Source organism: Cotesia typhae, unplaced genomic scaffold, assembly GCF_013202065.1.
Source record: "Cotesia typhae breed Kobodo isofemale line unplaced genomic scaffold, CoteBio_Ctyphae contig_65, whole genome shotgun sequence".
NCBI classification, from domain to species: Eukaryota; Metazoa; Arthropoda; class Insecta; order Hymenoptera; family Braconidae; genus Cotesia; species Cotesia typhae.
The window spans coordinates 2,786,760-2,799,816 of NW_027423762.1; the positions used below are offsets into that span (position 1 = coordinate 2,786,760).

Below are 13,057 nucleotides of genomic sequence, written 5' to 3' on the forward strand. Positions count from 1 at the left end.
TAATCGCGGTTTTCTTCATTCTATACGTCTGGTGGGAGCTCACAAAACATACATTCGACATTCCACCGAAGAATAACGAATGTTCACGATTTTTTACGGAAACTTTGAATTTTTATTTTCCCGCTAAAAATTTTATTTTTTTTTTCAATTTAATAATTTTAAATAAATGAATTTTTGCAAATAATTTTTTTTTCTCCGACAAAAATTAAAAAAAATTATAAATATAATTTTTTTTTTTATGAGAATCAATTTTGCAGATAATAATTAAGTATAAAAAAATGTATGGCAAAAAAAAAATGAAAACAAAAAATTGACAATTAGAAAATTAAAAAAGGAAAAAATACAATTTTTCGGAGCAAATTTATTTATTAAAAAAAAAATAAAAAAATTATAATATTGACAGCTAACTTTAATGTCATTTTTTTTTTAAACAAAATCAAAAAATTGTCAAAATTGATTTTAAAAAAAATTAATTTCGATTTAAATAATAAAAATTTTTTTTTTATAATTAACTAAAAACTAGCAACCTTGCAGTCACTATTTTTTTAACTATTGCCGTTTTTAAAGATATAAGTTCATCCTGATGTTACACTCAACAAGAGCTTTCATTTGAGTACCCACATGAATTTTTTATATATTTTTCATATATACATATATATAAATATATAAAATATATCAAAAATCTATGTGGGTACTCAAATGAAAGGTCTCGATTAGTGTAATGTCGGAGTGAGCTTATATCTCTAAAAATGTTAATAGTTGACAAGATACAATGTCATTTCTTAATTATTGACATTTTTTATAATGCTGAAGTTAGCCATCAGCTGTCAATTTTAAAAATTTTAATAACAAATCAATTACAATAAAAAAGCGCTTCTTATATTTTTCACTTGTAATTTTTATTAATTTTTACATGTGGAATTTTTAATTAATTTTTTTTTTTCAATAATTGCATAATTATAAAATTTTAAAATAATTTTTAATGTCTGCCAACTTCAGTGTCATCATTTGTTAAGATATAAACTCATCCCGATGTTACACTCATCAACAGCTTTCATTTGAGTACCCACATGCATTTTTATATATTTTTCATAAATACATATATATATAAATATATAAAATATATGAAAAATTGATGTGGGTACTGAAATGAAAGGTGTCGATGAGTGTAACATCGGGATGAGCTTATATCTTTAAAAATGTCAATATTTCACCAGATACAAGGTAATTTCTTAATTTTGTATCTAAAATTTCTCTAAAAAAACCGATTTTATCGTATGACTATCCTGGACACAAAATTGTTTTTATTCTCTTAATAACATAGATAATTAATAATTACATGAATATAAATTTCGCGGTTAAAAATAAAAAATTTTTATTGGTAAAGAAACTTAAATAAGAATAGAAAAGTAACGACATCTGGAAACAGCTGACCGATGACAACTAGGATCTGTGACACCCATCAGCATCATGGCCGCTCCCACAAAATTGAAGAGCTTATTCATAATGATATTTACACGGTGAATTATCATTAACAATAAATCAATTGTCTCAAATTTACTAAAAGTACACGTAAAATTAAAATAATTAATAATCTCTCCACTAAGTATAAAAATAGTAAATTGGCAAAGTATAATTATTTAATAACAAATAAAGAGAATAGATTGTTAATGAATGTTCGTGTAAATTATAAGTTATAATATTAATCGCCGTTCGATTCGCAACTTGACAGATGCAAAGTGTACTCACTGTCTTAGTAATTAAAATATCAAGAAAGATTGTCACTATTAAAAGCAATAAAGATATGAGACAATGATGCCGATAAAGGATAATCAAGATGTGGCATGTTTCCTTGTCACCAAACACTCATGGAAGGGAAAGTGAGTTTACTTCCCATTGTTTTTATTACCACCTACTTATATGACTAATGATGTTTTTTTTTTTTTCTTATTTATTCTTTTAAATCTAGGTACAAACGGATTTTCTCGATTGGATCCATGGGTATCACGACGTACAATCCGAGTAATTTAGAAGTTACTAACAAATGGGAGTATGCTGATTTTATAAATGTACAGCCTACTAATAAAAGTCAACTTGGTTTACATGAATTTAGTATAACGATGCGTAAAGAACGTAAAGTTGATACAATGAAGTTTAGCTCGGAACATAGAGCTCATTTATTAACTGAGGCACTTAAGTATCGAAATCAGTTTGCTGAAAAACCTAAAGAGATACTTGTAAGTTTTTTTTTTTTTTAATTTATATCAGGATACTAATAATCATATTACTTGTTTCAAAGAAGTAATAATTTAATAATATAAATAATTTTTAAATTTCATCTATGAAAACAAAATTTTAAAAAACTTGCATGCTAATTTTTTTAGATGCGCAGTTTTTGAATTTTATTTTTTTTTTTTATAGTTTTTCGTAAAATTTTTAAAGATTAAAAAATGTCTGATTTATTTCTTTCAAAATAACAGACAAATTAAAAATTTTTTTTGCTTAATTTTATGAAGTTGAAGTTAGCAGACACTTGACAATTTTTTATTTTTCTTGAAAAATAAACCAGGCATAGAAAATTATTTATAATTTTTCAAAGCTTCTAAAGATGAAATTTTGAAATAAAATTTTCTTGCTCTAATTTTTTTGTTAAAAAAATTCTAAAAATGATCAAATGTCTCTCAATTTTAGTATCATCTAATTTTTTATTTTTCAAATATTCAAAGTATTCGATATCTTATTTGCTTATTTTATGTTTTTTATTATAATTGTTATTTTATTATCAAACACATGGCTCAATTGTGATAAGAATACAATATAATTTTACTTTTATAATTTTGATAAATAAATATAAAGGAAGTAGTTTTAAGGGGCACAACCAGTGTCACAGCCTAAAAAAAAGGCGATTTTTGGGAATTAAGATAAAAAAAACTCCTGTATGAATTATTTTAAAATTTTAAGGGTATATTAATACATATTTTAGGAAGATATAGTAAAATTTGTGAAGAAAAAAATTAAATATTTTCCGAGTTACACGCGATCTTCAACGGCGCTAAAAAAAAGGTCCTCCACTGCCTTCGTAGATTATACCAAAAAAAAAAAAAAAAATTTCTCGTTAAACTAGAAGATAATGACCGTACGATAACCCACGGTCGAAAAAAATATCAAAAATTGATAAAATTGCTCTAAAACGAATAATTATTGATAAATCATAGAAAAAAAAAAAAAAAAAAAACGGTTAACGTGACCGCTGATCCGCAGAGAATTGATCAGCGACGTGCGATCCGCAAAAAAATGATTAAAATTTTTATTTAAATATTTTACATAAATGATTGGAGTATATTGTTTATAATTAATGTTATTATCGATTATTTCCACTTTGATAAATAATTTTGTCGTTTCGAATCAATTGTCTGCGGTTTAACTGTCTTGTAACCATTTTTTTTTTTTTTTTTCATTACAGTTGAAAAAAGAAATTAAATAATTTAGTAATTTTTAAACAATTTGCTTGAGTTCTATACACTAGAATTGACCGATAAAGCTGAATAAAAATCTTTAAATAATTAACAAAATAAAATTACAGAGATATCAAGCATACAAGCATCATTGGTCGGACACACGTTTACCAGTGGTCTTAGAAGTAACACCCTACAGTCTAGATCAATTAGACCCAGCGACAAATATGTTACTGGCAAGTTACTATTACAAAGACATAGACGGTCTGGGTACGATGAAAGATTACAAAGATGGGTTCGTGATAGTAAGCAGCGGATTCGGACGGTTGCATTTATTTTCATCGCAGCATATTGAGGAGATAAAACGTAAAATAGTTGACTTAGCTCACACTAATTTAGGATTAACCATAACTGTATTAAAAGAAAAAATACCAATGGACGAATTTTTAATGCAACGTATGGGTAGATACAGTGGCGACGAGCACATAACAAGTGTATCTGAATTTACAGTACATAAAATATCATCACGTCATTCAGATCCACAGCGCAGAACACTGTGTCTATCGGATACATGTTTGTTGGAGAGAGATCCACAGACTTATAATATATGTACACTGAGGCCACTTTCTGATATTTTTGTTCTCGTACGAGATAACGCAAATCCACAATTATTTACTATTCAATATCTCAATGGACAGCTACGCAGTTACATGGCTACCGATAGAGATTCATTGTTGGCATCATTGTTAGACGGTGTTCGCGCATCCGGCAACAGAGATGTTCATGTTAAAATGAATCTGATCGCCCGCGGCAAGCGTCTTGGTCCACTGAATTTGCCAGTTGATGAAGAAGTTGAAATAACACATGTTAAATTTTTGCAACAACCGCCTGGTGGACGTTTTTTTGCTGAAATACTTGAACGGTTCAATGCTAATGTACCTTACAGTGGTCTTCATTATTCTATTACACAAGACGTAAGATTTTTTTTTATTTTATTTTTGCTTGTATTAGTTAGTCATTGGACTTTGTTCTGTTTTATATTGATCTATAAATTTTATTTTTTGTTTGATTGTGTAATGTTGTGTTTTTAAGATCGAAAGAGTATAATATTTCAGAAAAATACACACAGAAAAAAAAATTTGTTGATTAAAGAAAATTATAAGGAAGATCGAAGTTATTTTTAAGCAAGAAGAAATTTTCTTAGCTTAAAAAAATTTAACTTCGTTCAAGAAATTTTAATTTTATTCAAAAAATTTTCAGTCTTACTTAAGATTTTCTGCACGGAAAATAGTAAACTGTAAAATTAACTCAGATTAACATTTTTGACATTCACATTTTTCCATGTAAAGAATAAATTGTAGCATTTAAATAATAAATATTATAAAGTGATTATTAAAATCATGATTTTACTGTTTGTGATGGCAATTTTTAGCAGTTGATCATTACTTATTATAAATCGACTATTATTTATTACAGTTTACTTTTTTCCGTATAGAATTAAATGCCAAAAAAGAGGATAATAGTTTAAAAATAAATTAATTTACATAAAAAGAAAAAAAAACAGAATAAATTTCAAAAATTTAAATTATAAAGGTCTACAGTTCATTAAAGCGGTAAACTCAGAATAAATATATATTATTTAAAAAGGGGAGTCAGCCAAAGAAAAATGAGCTTAAAAAATTTTTGTTCAGGGTAAAAAACCGCTCGAATGGACTGTAACCACTTTACAACTCGAGGTACATCGGATGATGAATGACTACTTACAGGGATTATTTACCGAGAATAAGGATAAAATAATACTCGGTGCTCTCAGCTCATTGGTTAACCGTGATTTAGACACAAACACCGAGGTTGAAGCACAATTTCATGCTCTGAGAAGATTGGTAGCAAGCAAAGTTGGTTTTATGGCTTTCACAACGTTACCTGGTTTCCGAGAAGCTATCGGTAATAAAGTTGTAAAAGCGCTTAAACGGCAAGACTGTGGTGTCACCCAAGCTGCTATTGATTGTATCTGTGCATTGATGCAAGCGATGCATGATGACTGTGATTTAAGGCAGGAGCAACTAAATAAAAGTAGCCTGCTTAGTAGTAATAAGTTTTTGGAAAGTCTTCTAGACATGTGGATAACTCATGTTGTAAGTTTCTTTTTTTTTTTTTTATTTAATTAAATATTTTTGGTAATTATTTACAAGTGGGGTCAACTCCATTTTTGGCCATAACTACGTAAATCTTTTTTTTTTTTTTTTTTTTTTCATTTATTTATCTAAAAAAAAAAATTTAACATGGCTCAGCATGGATTGGTTGACCCCATTTGTAAATAATTACCATATATTTTAATATTTGATATTTTATTTTACTATTTATTCATTTATTTTGTCGTAGAGTCATGGAACAGGCGCGCTGGTAGTGTCTGCGATGCTAGATTTATTAACATTTGCACTGTGTGTGCCCTACAGTGAAACAACTGACGGCAAACACTTTGATAATCTATTAGAGATGGTAGCCTCCCGTGGACGACCACTATTTAAATTATTTCAACACCCATCACTGGCTATTGTTAAAGGTGCTGGACTTATCATGCGGGCTATTATTGAAGAAGGTGCCCCAGAAGTTGCTGCTAAAATGCAAGAACTTGCGCTGGCTGAAGGTGCTTTACCAAGGCATTTATTGAACAGTTTGTTTACTATTGGTAGTGATGGTAGATTATTGACTCACAGACAGTTGTGTCGTCATCTTGTTGGTCTCTGGGTGACTGGCCATCCCACAGCTATGGGTTTATTGAAACGTATCTTGGTAATTTTATTTACACTTTTGATAAATATTATTTATAATATACAAAATATTATCAGGTATTTAAATTATAAAATATTAATTTTAATTAAAATTCAACAATTTTTTTTTTAATAGAAAAAAAAAAATATTTTGTTCAAACTTTTTACTGTCTTAAAGATACATGTTTAATAAGGGGTTACTTAAATTAATATACAACTGATTCTAAATTGGTTATCATTACGATTGATTAAATGCTTGAAAATATTTATTATATTGCAAGTAATATTATGAACACTAATTGTCGTTATTATAATTAAATTAATATTTTGTTTAAAACAGCCAAGTGGTCTATTGACTTACTTAGACTCACAAGAAAAAATACCCGATTCATTTCTTGAAGAAGAACGACTGAACAATCGTGATAACTTAAAAATAGCAATAGACCACGCATCAAAAAATAAACGTGGTGCTCAGTGGCAAACAATGGAACGTCACATGCGTGTTATTGAAAAGCACGTTGAAAACGCATTACAGCATTGGGGCGCAAGAATCGGAATCGAACGCCGTGAAAAAATAAAAGAACGTCCAATAGTACTAAGAAAACGCCGAGAAAGAATAAAATCTGAGGCTAATTGGAAATTATTTTACTACAAATTTAACCAAGATCATGCATTACCTAATCTTATATGGAATCACAAAACACGCGAAGAATTGCGTACAGCTTTAGAAAATGAAATACGCGCATTTACCGCTGACAAAGATTTATCTGGCGGTACATTAATTGCTTGGAACCACAGAGAATTTGAAGTACAGTATTTATGTTTGTCCGATGAAGTAAAAATAGGAGACTATTACTTGAGATTATTATTAGAAAAAGATTGTCCAGACAGCCCGATAAGAAAGTCATATGAATTTTTTAATGATTTATACCATAGATTTTTATTGACAACAAAAGTTGAAATGAAGTGCCTTTGTTTACAAGCAATGACTATTGTATACGGGCGTTATTACGAGGACATAGGTCCGTTTTCTGATACCAAGTATATCGTAGGCATGTTGGAACGATGTACAGATCGCACGGAACGAGATCGGCTGGTGATGTTCATCCACAAATTAATTTTGCATCGGAAAAATGTTAAAGACATTATGGATCAAAACGGAGTTCGGGCGCTCGTGGACTTGCTTACTCTCGCACATTTACACACCTCGCGTGCGATGGTACCTACGCAAACCAACGTGATAGAAGCGGGCCCTGAGCAAGAACGGGTCCTGGAAAAAGAGTGGTACTACAACGACGGCGATCGTCGCGCTGGTCCAGTCAGTCTCAAGGAATTGAAAGATCTCTACACGATAAATAAATTAACCCATAAAACAAAAGTATGGGCGCAGGGTCTTGACGGCTGGCGTATGATTTCCCAAGTACCTCAATTAAAGTGGACTCTAGTTGCCAAAGGAACGCCTGTTGTAAATGAAAGTGAATTAGCAACTCTAGTACTGAATGTTTTGATCCAAATGTGCGAGTACTTTCCCAGCCGCGATTTAGACAACGCCGTCATACGTCCATTGCCGCGTGTCAAAAGATTACTTTCAGATCTCCAGTGCTTGCCTCATGTCGTCCAATTGCTTCTGACATTTGATCCCGTTTTAGTTGAGCGGGTCGCTACTTTGCTGTGCGAAATAATGAAGGACAATCCAGATGTCTCAAAAATATACATGACCGGTGTGTTTTATTTCATACTGATGTACACGGGGTCAAATGTGCTGCCTATCGCCAGATTTTTGCAGCTCACTCACACAAAGCAGGCCTTCCGCGGCGATGATACCGCCCAGCCGTCCGATATCATGCAGCGGAGTATATTAGGACAGCTATTACCCGACGCAATGGTGAGTTACCTGGAGAACCACGGGGCTGAGAAATTTGCCCAAATATTTCTGGGTGATTTCGATACACCTGAAGCCATTTGGAACGCCGAAATGCGTCGTACGTTGATCGAAAAGGTCGCAGCACACATCGCCGATTTTTCTCCGCGCTTGCGGAGTCACACAATGGCAAGGTATCAGTACATTGCAATTCCAGCGGTACGATTCCCGCAACTGGAGAAAGAACTGTTTTGTCAAATATTTTATCTCCGACATTTATGCGACACTGTCAAATTTCCCAACTGGCCTATACCTGACCCCGTCCATCTGCTGAAAGACGTTCTGGACGCGTGGAAAAAAGAAGTCGAGAAAAAGCCCCCGATTATGACAGTCGAGGAGGCGTATAAAGTTCTAGGTCTTCCCAACGGTCGCCAGCACAATGAAGCCGACGTAAGAAAGTCTTACTACAAGCTAGCGCAGCGTTTCCATCCGGACAAAAATCCCGAGGGTAGGGACAAATTCGAGGCCGTCAATCAGGCGTATGAATTTTTGTGCAGCAGAAGTTGCTGGACTACCGACGGCCCAAATCCTGATAACATTGTTCTGATCCTTCGCACTCAGAGTATTTTGTTCCATCGTTACACCGATGAGCTCAGGCCGTACAAGTACGCAGGGTACCCGCAGCTGATCAAGACTATAAAATTAGAAACTGAAGATGAGCGGCTGTTTTCCAAAGCAGCTCCGCTTTTAGCCGCCGCTAGCGAATTGGCTTACCATACTGTACACTGTTCCGCGTTGAACGCAGAAGAACTGAGACGCGAAGGAGGCTTGGATGTGCTGCTAGATGCGTACACGCGGTGTGTCAGCGTGCTAAATAACTCCAGCAAGCCTGACGACATAGCTGTCCAAGTTTGCACTCATATTACCAAATGTTTCGCTGTTGCGGGCAGGTTCCGCGGCTGTCGGGACAAAATCGTGGAATTACCACAACTTATCAAAGATCTGTGCAGAATTTTGTACTTCAAGCACTTGACGAAGCTCTGTTCTGTCGCGACGGAGTGTGTTTCATCGCTTGCGACGGACAGTATTCTGCAGATGCAACTGCTCCAATCTGGAGCGCTCTGGCACTTGCTTCTGTTTATGTTTAACTATGATTACACGTTGGAGGAAGGTGGAGTCGAACGGAACCAAGATGAAAACCGGCAAGAAGTTGCTAATAATCTGGCCAAGCTGGCCATCAAGGCTTGTGCGAGACTCGGTGGGTACATGACTGGCGACAATGCGACTCCCGTTAACCCGGTGACTGTTGCTGCTTTGGAAACATTACTGACTCCTTACCTCTCGCGACAGCTGTCCAAAGACAAGCCTGAGGATATTCTAAAGACGCTTAACTCAAATTGTTCCAATCCGTACCTCATTTGGGACAACGGAACTCGCGCGGAACTCAATGAATATCTCGAGAGCAAGCGACAGGAAAAATTGAACGGCAATGACAGTCTTGAAACGGATTTCAGTAATTTTAAATACAGCGCGCATAGCAATGAATTAATTATTGGAGAAATATTTGTTAAAGTCTACAATGAACAGCCGACGTTTTCCATCGAAAATCCCAAGAGCTTCACGATTGATCTACTTAATTTTATTCTTAAATCCTCGGATCATATTTGCTCATTAAATAATAGTGTTACTTTGTCGAAGAAAGATCAAGATAAATTGAAGAATGTGGTGATGGCTCTTGAGGCGCTGAAAAATGTTATTAAAAACAACCCGGGGATTGAAATTCAGTGCATCGGCCACTTTAATCTGTTATTCACGCTGTTGAGCTGCAATAACTTCAAGCCAATTCAACGTGGAGCACTTGAGGTTATCAACAATGTTACCAAGAATCACGAGTGCGTTAATGACATTGCTGCTAACGAAGTGGTCGTTCATTTGCTGCTGGCACTGCACACGCTCAAAGAATGCCAATTATTGACTTTAGAAACTCTTTATGCGCTGATGAGTACAACTAAGATTGTTAAAGACGCATTGGCCAAGGGAGCTGTTATTTATGTACTAGATTTGTTTTGTAATTCTGCTAATTTACAAATCCGCGAAACTGCTGCTGAATTATTGGCAAAAATGTCATCAGACAAGTTGGCTGGTCCAAAAGTAAAGCTGGATTTGAGCAAATTTTTGCCGAAATTGTTCGGCGAAGCGATACGTGATGCGCCTAAACAATGCGTACATATGTTTGAAACAAAGCATGAGAATCCGGAATTGGTTTGGGACGACGAATCAAAAACACGCGTGTCGAGAATCGTCGGGGAGCTTAAAGATGAGTACTATTCGTTGCAGAAACGTAATCCTAATGCAGTATTAAAGTTACCGGAGACGCAAAATAATTTTGATGCTGCGACCAATGAACCGGTTGTCGGAGGCGTGTATTTGAGGCTGTTCATAGCGAGTCCGGCGTGGGCGTTGAGGAAACCCAAAGAGTTCATGAGTGACCTGATGGATTGCATTTTGTCTCTGATGTCGAGGGATACTGTCGACACGGACATGCTGGAACTGAGTACGCAAGCTCTGGTATGCTTGCTGCAAGCTCAGCCTGTTCTGGCTGACCAGGTTCCCTCGTTAGGACACATTCCGAGGCTTTGCAGACAAATGTCGGTACGCAATAGTCAGCCGCCGGTTTACAAAGCTGCGATACTTATTTTACATCAATTGGCTACCAGCGAAATTTGTATAAATTCTATTTGCCAAACGGATTGTATTAGTCCTTTGAAGCTTGCTATGCAGTCACGAAGAGATATGATTGCCGTCGCTTGTGAGACCTTGAATAGACTTTTTTCTACCAATGAAGATCGTCTTATTAAACAGGTAATTTTTTTTAAGGAAGTACCTCCGCGACAGTCCAGACAAAAAATTTTGGTTCACTATCCATTAGGGTGTGCCAAAATGTAACTTCCGTGAGAAACCTTTTAAAATTAAAATTTTGAGTTCCACTTTTAACACACTGATAGAAAAGCAATCTTGATTCAAGAAACTTTTTTTCTTCAAAATTTGAACTCTTGAAACTAGATATAGATGTATTTCTTTCAAGAATTTTTGTCTCTTGGTTCAAGATAGGCGATAACATTGATTCAAGATGTTACCGACTTGTGTTAAGAATGGCTTTTTTTTTGAGTCATTAATTTACTTATTTCCAAGAAATAATTTTTTTTCGGTATAACAATTAAATACTATTTAGTTTTTGAAATATACTTTGATGAATTGTTTTAAGTTTTTTAAACGATAATGTTATTTTGGTTGAAAAACTAAATGTATCGATTGAAGATAATATAGCTCTTAAGCCAAGAAAATCTAAATCAAGACAAGAAATTCTTAAAGCAAAATAATCATTTGTCTTCCAAAATAAATTCTTAGATCAAGAAAATATCTCTTGAGTCAATATAAATTTTCTATCAGTGCAGGGGCTGCGTAAGGGCGTTTCCTGAGATATTTTAGGGTGAGACGATAAATTTGATTTTTATAGAATTTTTTAACAGAAGTTTAGTTTGGACACTTCCACTGAAAATTCAAAATTTGGTCGGAAGTGCCCAATTCAATTTCCTGTTAAAAATTCTATGAAAATCAAATAAATCCTCTCACCCCGCAATATCTCAGAAAATGTCATAAAATTGTCATAAAAGTACTTTTTACAATATTTTTTCTCTGAGTAATTGTGACAATATTTTTCTAAAATCGAAATTTCATTTTGGTTTGGTGTCATAAATTTGTCATAAAAATGTCCTAAATTGTGTCACGTTTAGGATCTTAAGCATATGACTCTTTTAGAACAATTTTTTTTTACACGGGATCATCCTTAAAGAAAATAATGATGGAATATTTACTAATTAATAACATTTATATACAGGCACTTGAAGCAGAAATGGTACCGTATTTACTAAATATACTTGAAGGACGACTTGATTTAATTGAAAATCCAGCGATGACTAAAGCCCAAATAGTAAAAGCACTAAAAGCTATGACAAGAAGTATATTACTCGGGGAAAAAGTAAATTCTATTTTAGAAAAGTCATCTGTTTGGGCAGAATACAAAGATCAAAAGCATGATTTATTTATATCGAATACACCAACTGTCGGCTATCTAACAGGTTCAATTTTTACAATAAATCAAATCCACTAAGATTAACACTTTGCTTGATAACTAAATTATTATTTATTTTAGGAATGCCAGTGTCGGCAGGATATTTGACGGCTGGACCTAGCGCTCCGATTTCCAGTGCGCCGCCACCAGTCAACAGGGAAGATCGTATGAGCAATAGACACGATCACATTTGATACAATAAATTATTGTAATAACAATAAATGTCCAAAGTGATAGTAACAACCTCATGCTCAACACATCTGAATAATTGTCGCTCTCAACTGAACATTTAAGGGTCTGTCTGTGATTTTTTATTATGATTCCATTTTTAAAACGAAAGAATAAATAGTTTGCTTTGCTTCGAGACAATTCCTCGGAAATTCCCTGTTTTTTTTTTTTTTTTTTTTTTTTTTTTTTTTTTTTTTTAATACTCAGCGCAATAGAATTGAAATTTACATGAGTTAATTATTAACTAGAAAGTAGATTTTTTACGGGATTTAATGATATACTAATTTAAAATACAGTAAGGCTTTTTTATAATTAAGATGATAATTTTTTAAATTAATTTTAAAGTTATAATATGTATATCAGGAATGTGGACTAGATAGGATCATAATAACAAATTACATTATTATTTCTGCGACGTTTCGGTCATTTATTAAACCTTCATCAGGCATCTGAACATTACACAAATTAATAACTAACAAAATAACATAACAATTGATACAATTCTAATATTTACCATAATACGAATTCTAACAATCACTATCTTACATTGCACAGTTGCCTTAGTCATATAAATCATCACAAAATTAACAAAATTGATAGATTTATTAAT

At 33.3% G+C, this 13,057-nt stretch overlaps 1 protein-coding gene across 2 annotated transcripts; it reads left to right on the forward strand.

Annotated features, from left to right (window-relative positions):
• Positions 1–1,247: 1,247 nt before the first annotated feature.
• Rme-8 (receptor mediated endocytosis 8) lies at positions 1,248–12,948 on the forward strand. 2 transcript variants are annotated; one of them, XM_074251038.1, is made up of 8 exons: positions 1,248–1,880; positions 1,970–2,237; positions 3,584–4,429; positions 5,147–5,590; positions 5,838–6,248; positions 6,567–10,949; positions 11,986–12,226; positions 12,301–12,948. In XM_074251038.1, the coding sequence occupies exons 1-8, from the start codon at positions 1,813–1,815 to the stop codon at positions 12,411–12,413; spliced, it is 6,774 nt and encodes a 2,257-aa protein (XP_074107139.1). In that variant the 5' UTR covers positions 1,248–1,812; the 3' UTR covers positions 12,414–12,948. The 2 variants fall into 2 exon arrangements, with proteins under 2 accessions (XP_074107139.1, XP_074107140.1); XM_074251039.1 differs by having other exon boundaries at positions 5,222–5,590.
• Positions 12,949–13,057: the final 109 nt, after the last annotated feature.

Excerpts from the sequence above, each read along its gene's own strand:
- Rme-8 (XM_074251038.1), top strand. The coding sequence starts at position 1,813 with ATGATGCCGATAAAGGATAATCAAGATGTGGCATGTTTCCTTGTCACC. Across the intron at positions 10,950-11,985 it reads AAGATCGTCTTATTAAACAG|GCACTTGAAGCAGAAATGGT; the intron begins GTAATTTTTTTT and ends ATTTATATACAG. Across the intron at positions 12,227-12,300 it reads AACTGTCGGCTATCTAACAG|GAATGCCAGTGTCGGCAGGA; the intron begins GTTCAATTTTTA and ends TATTTATTTTAG.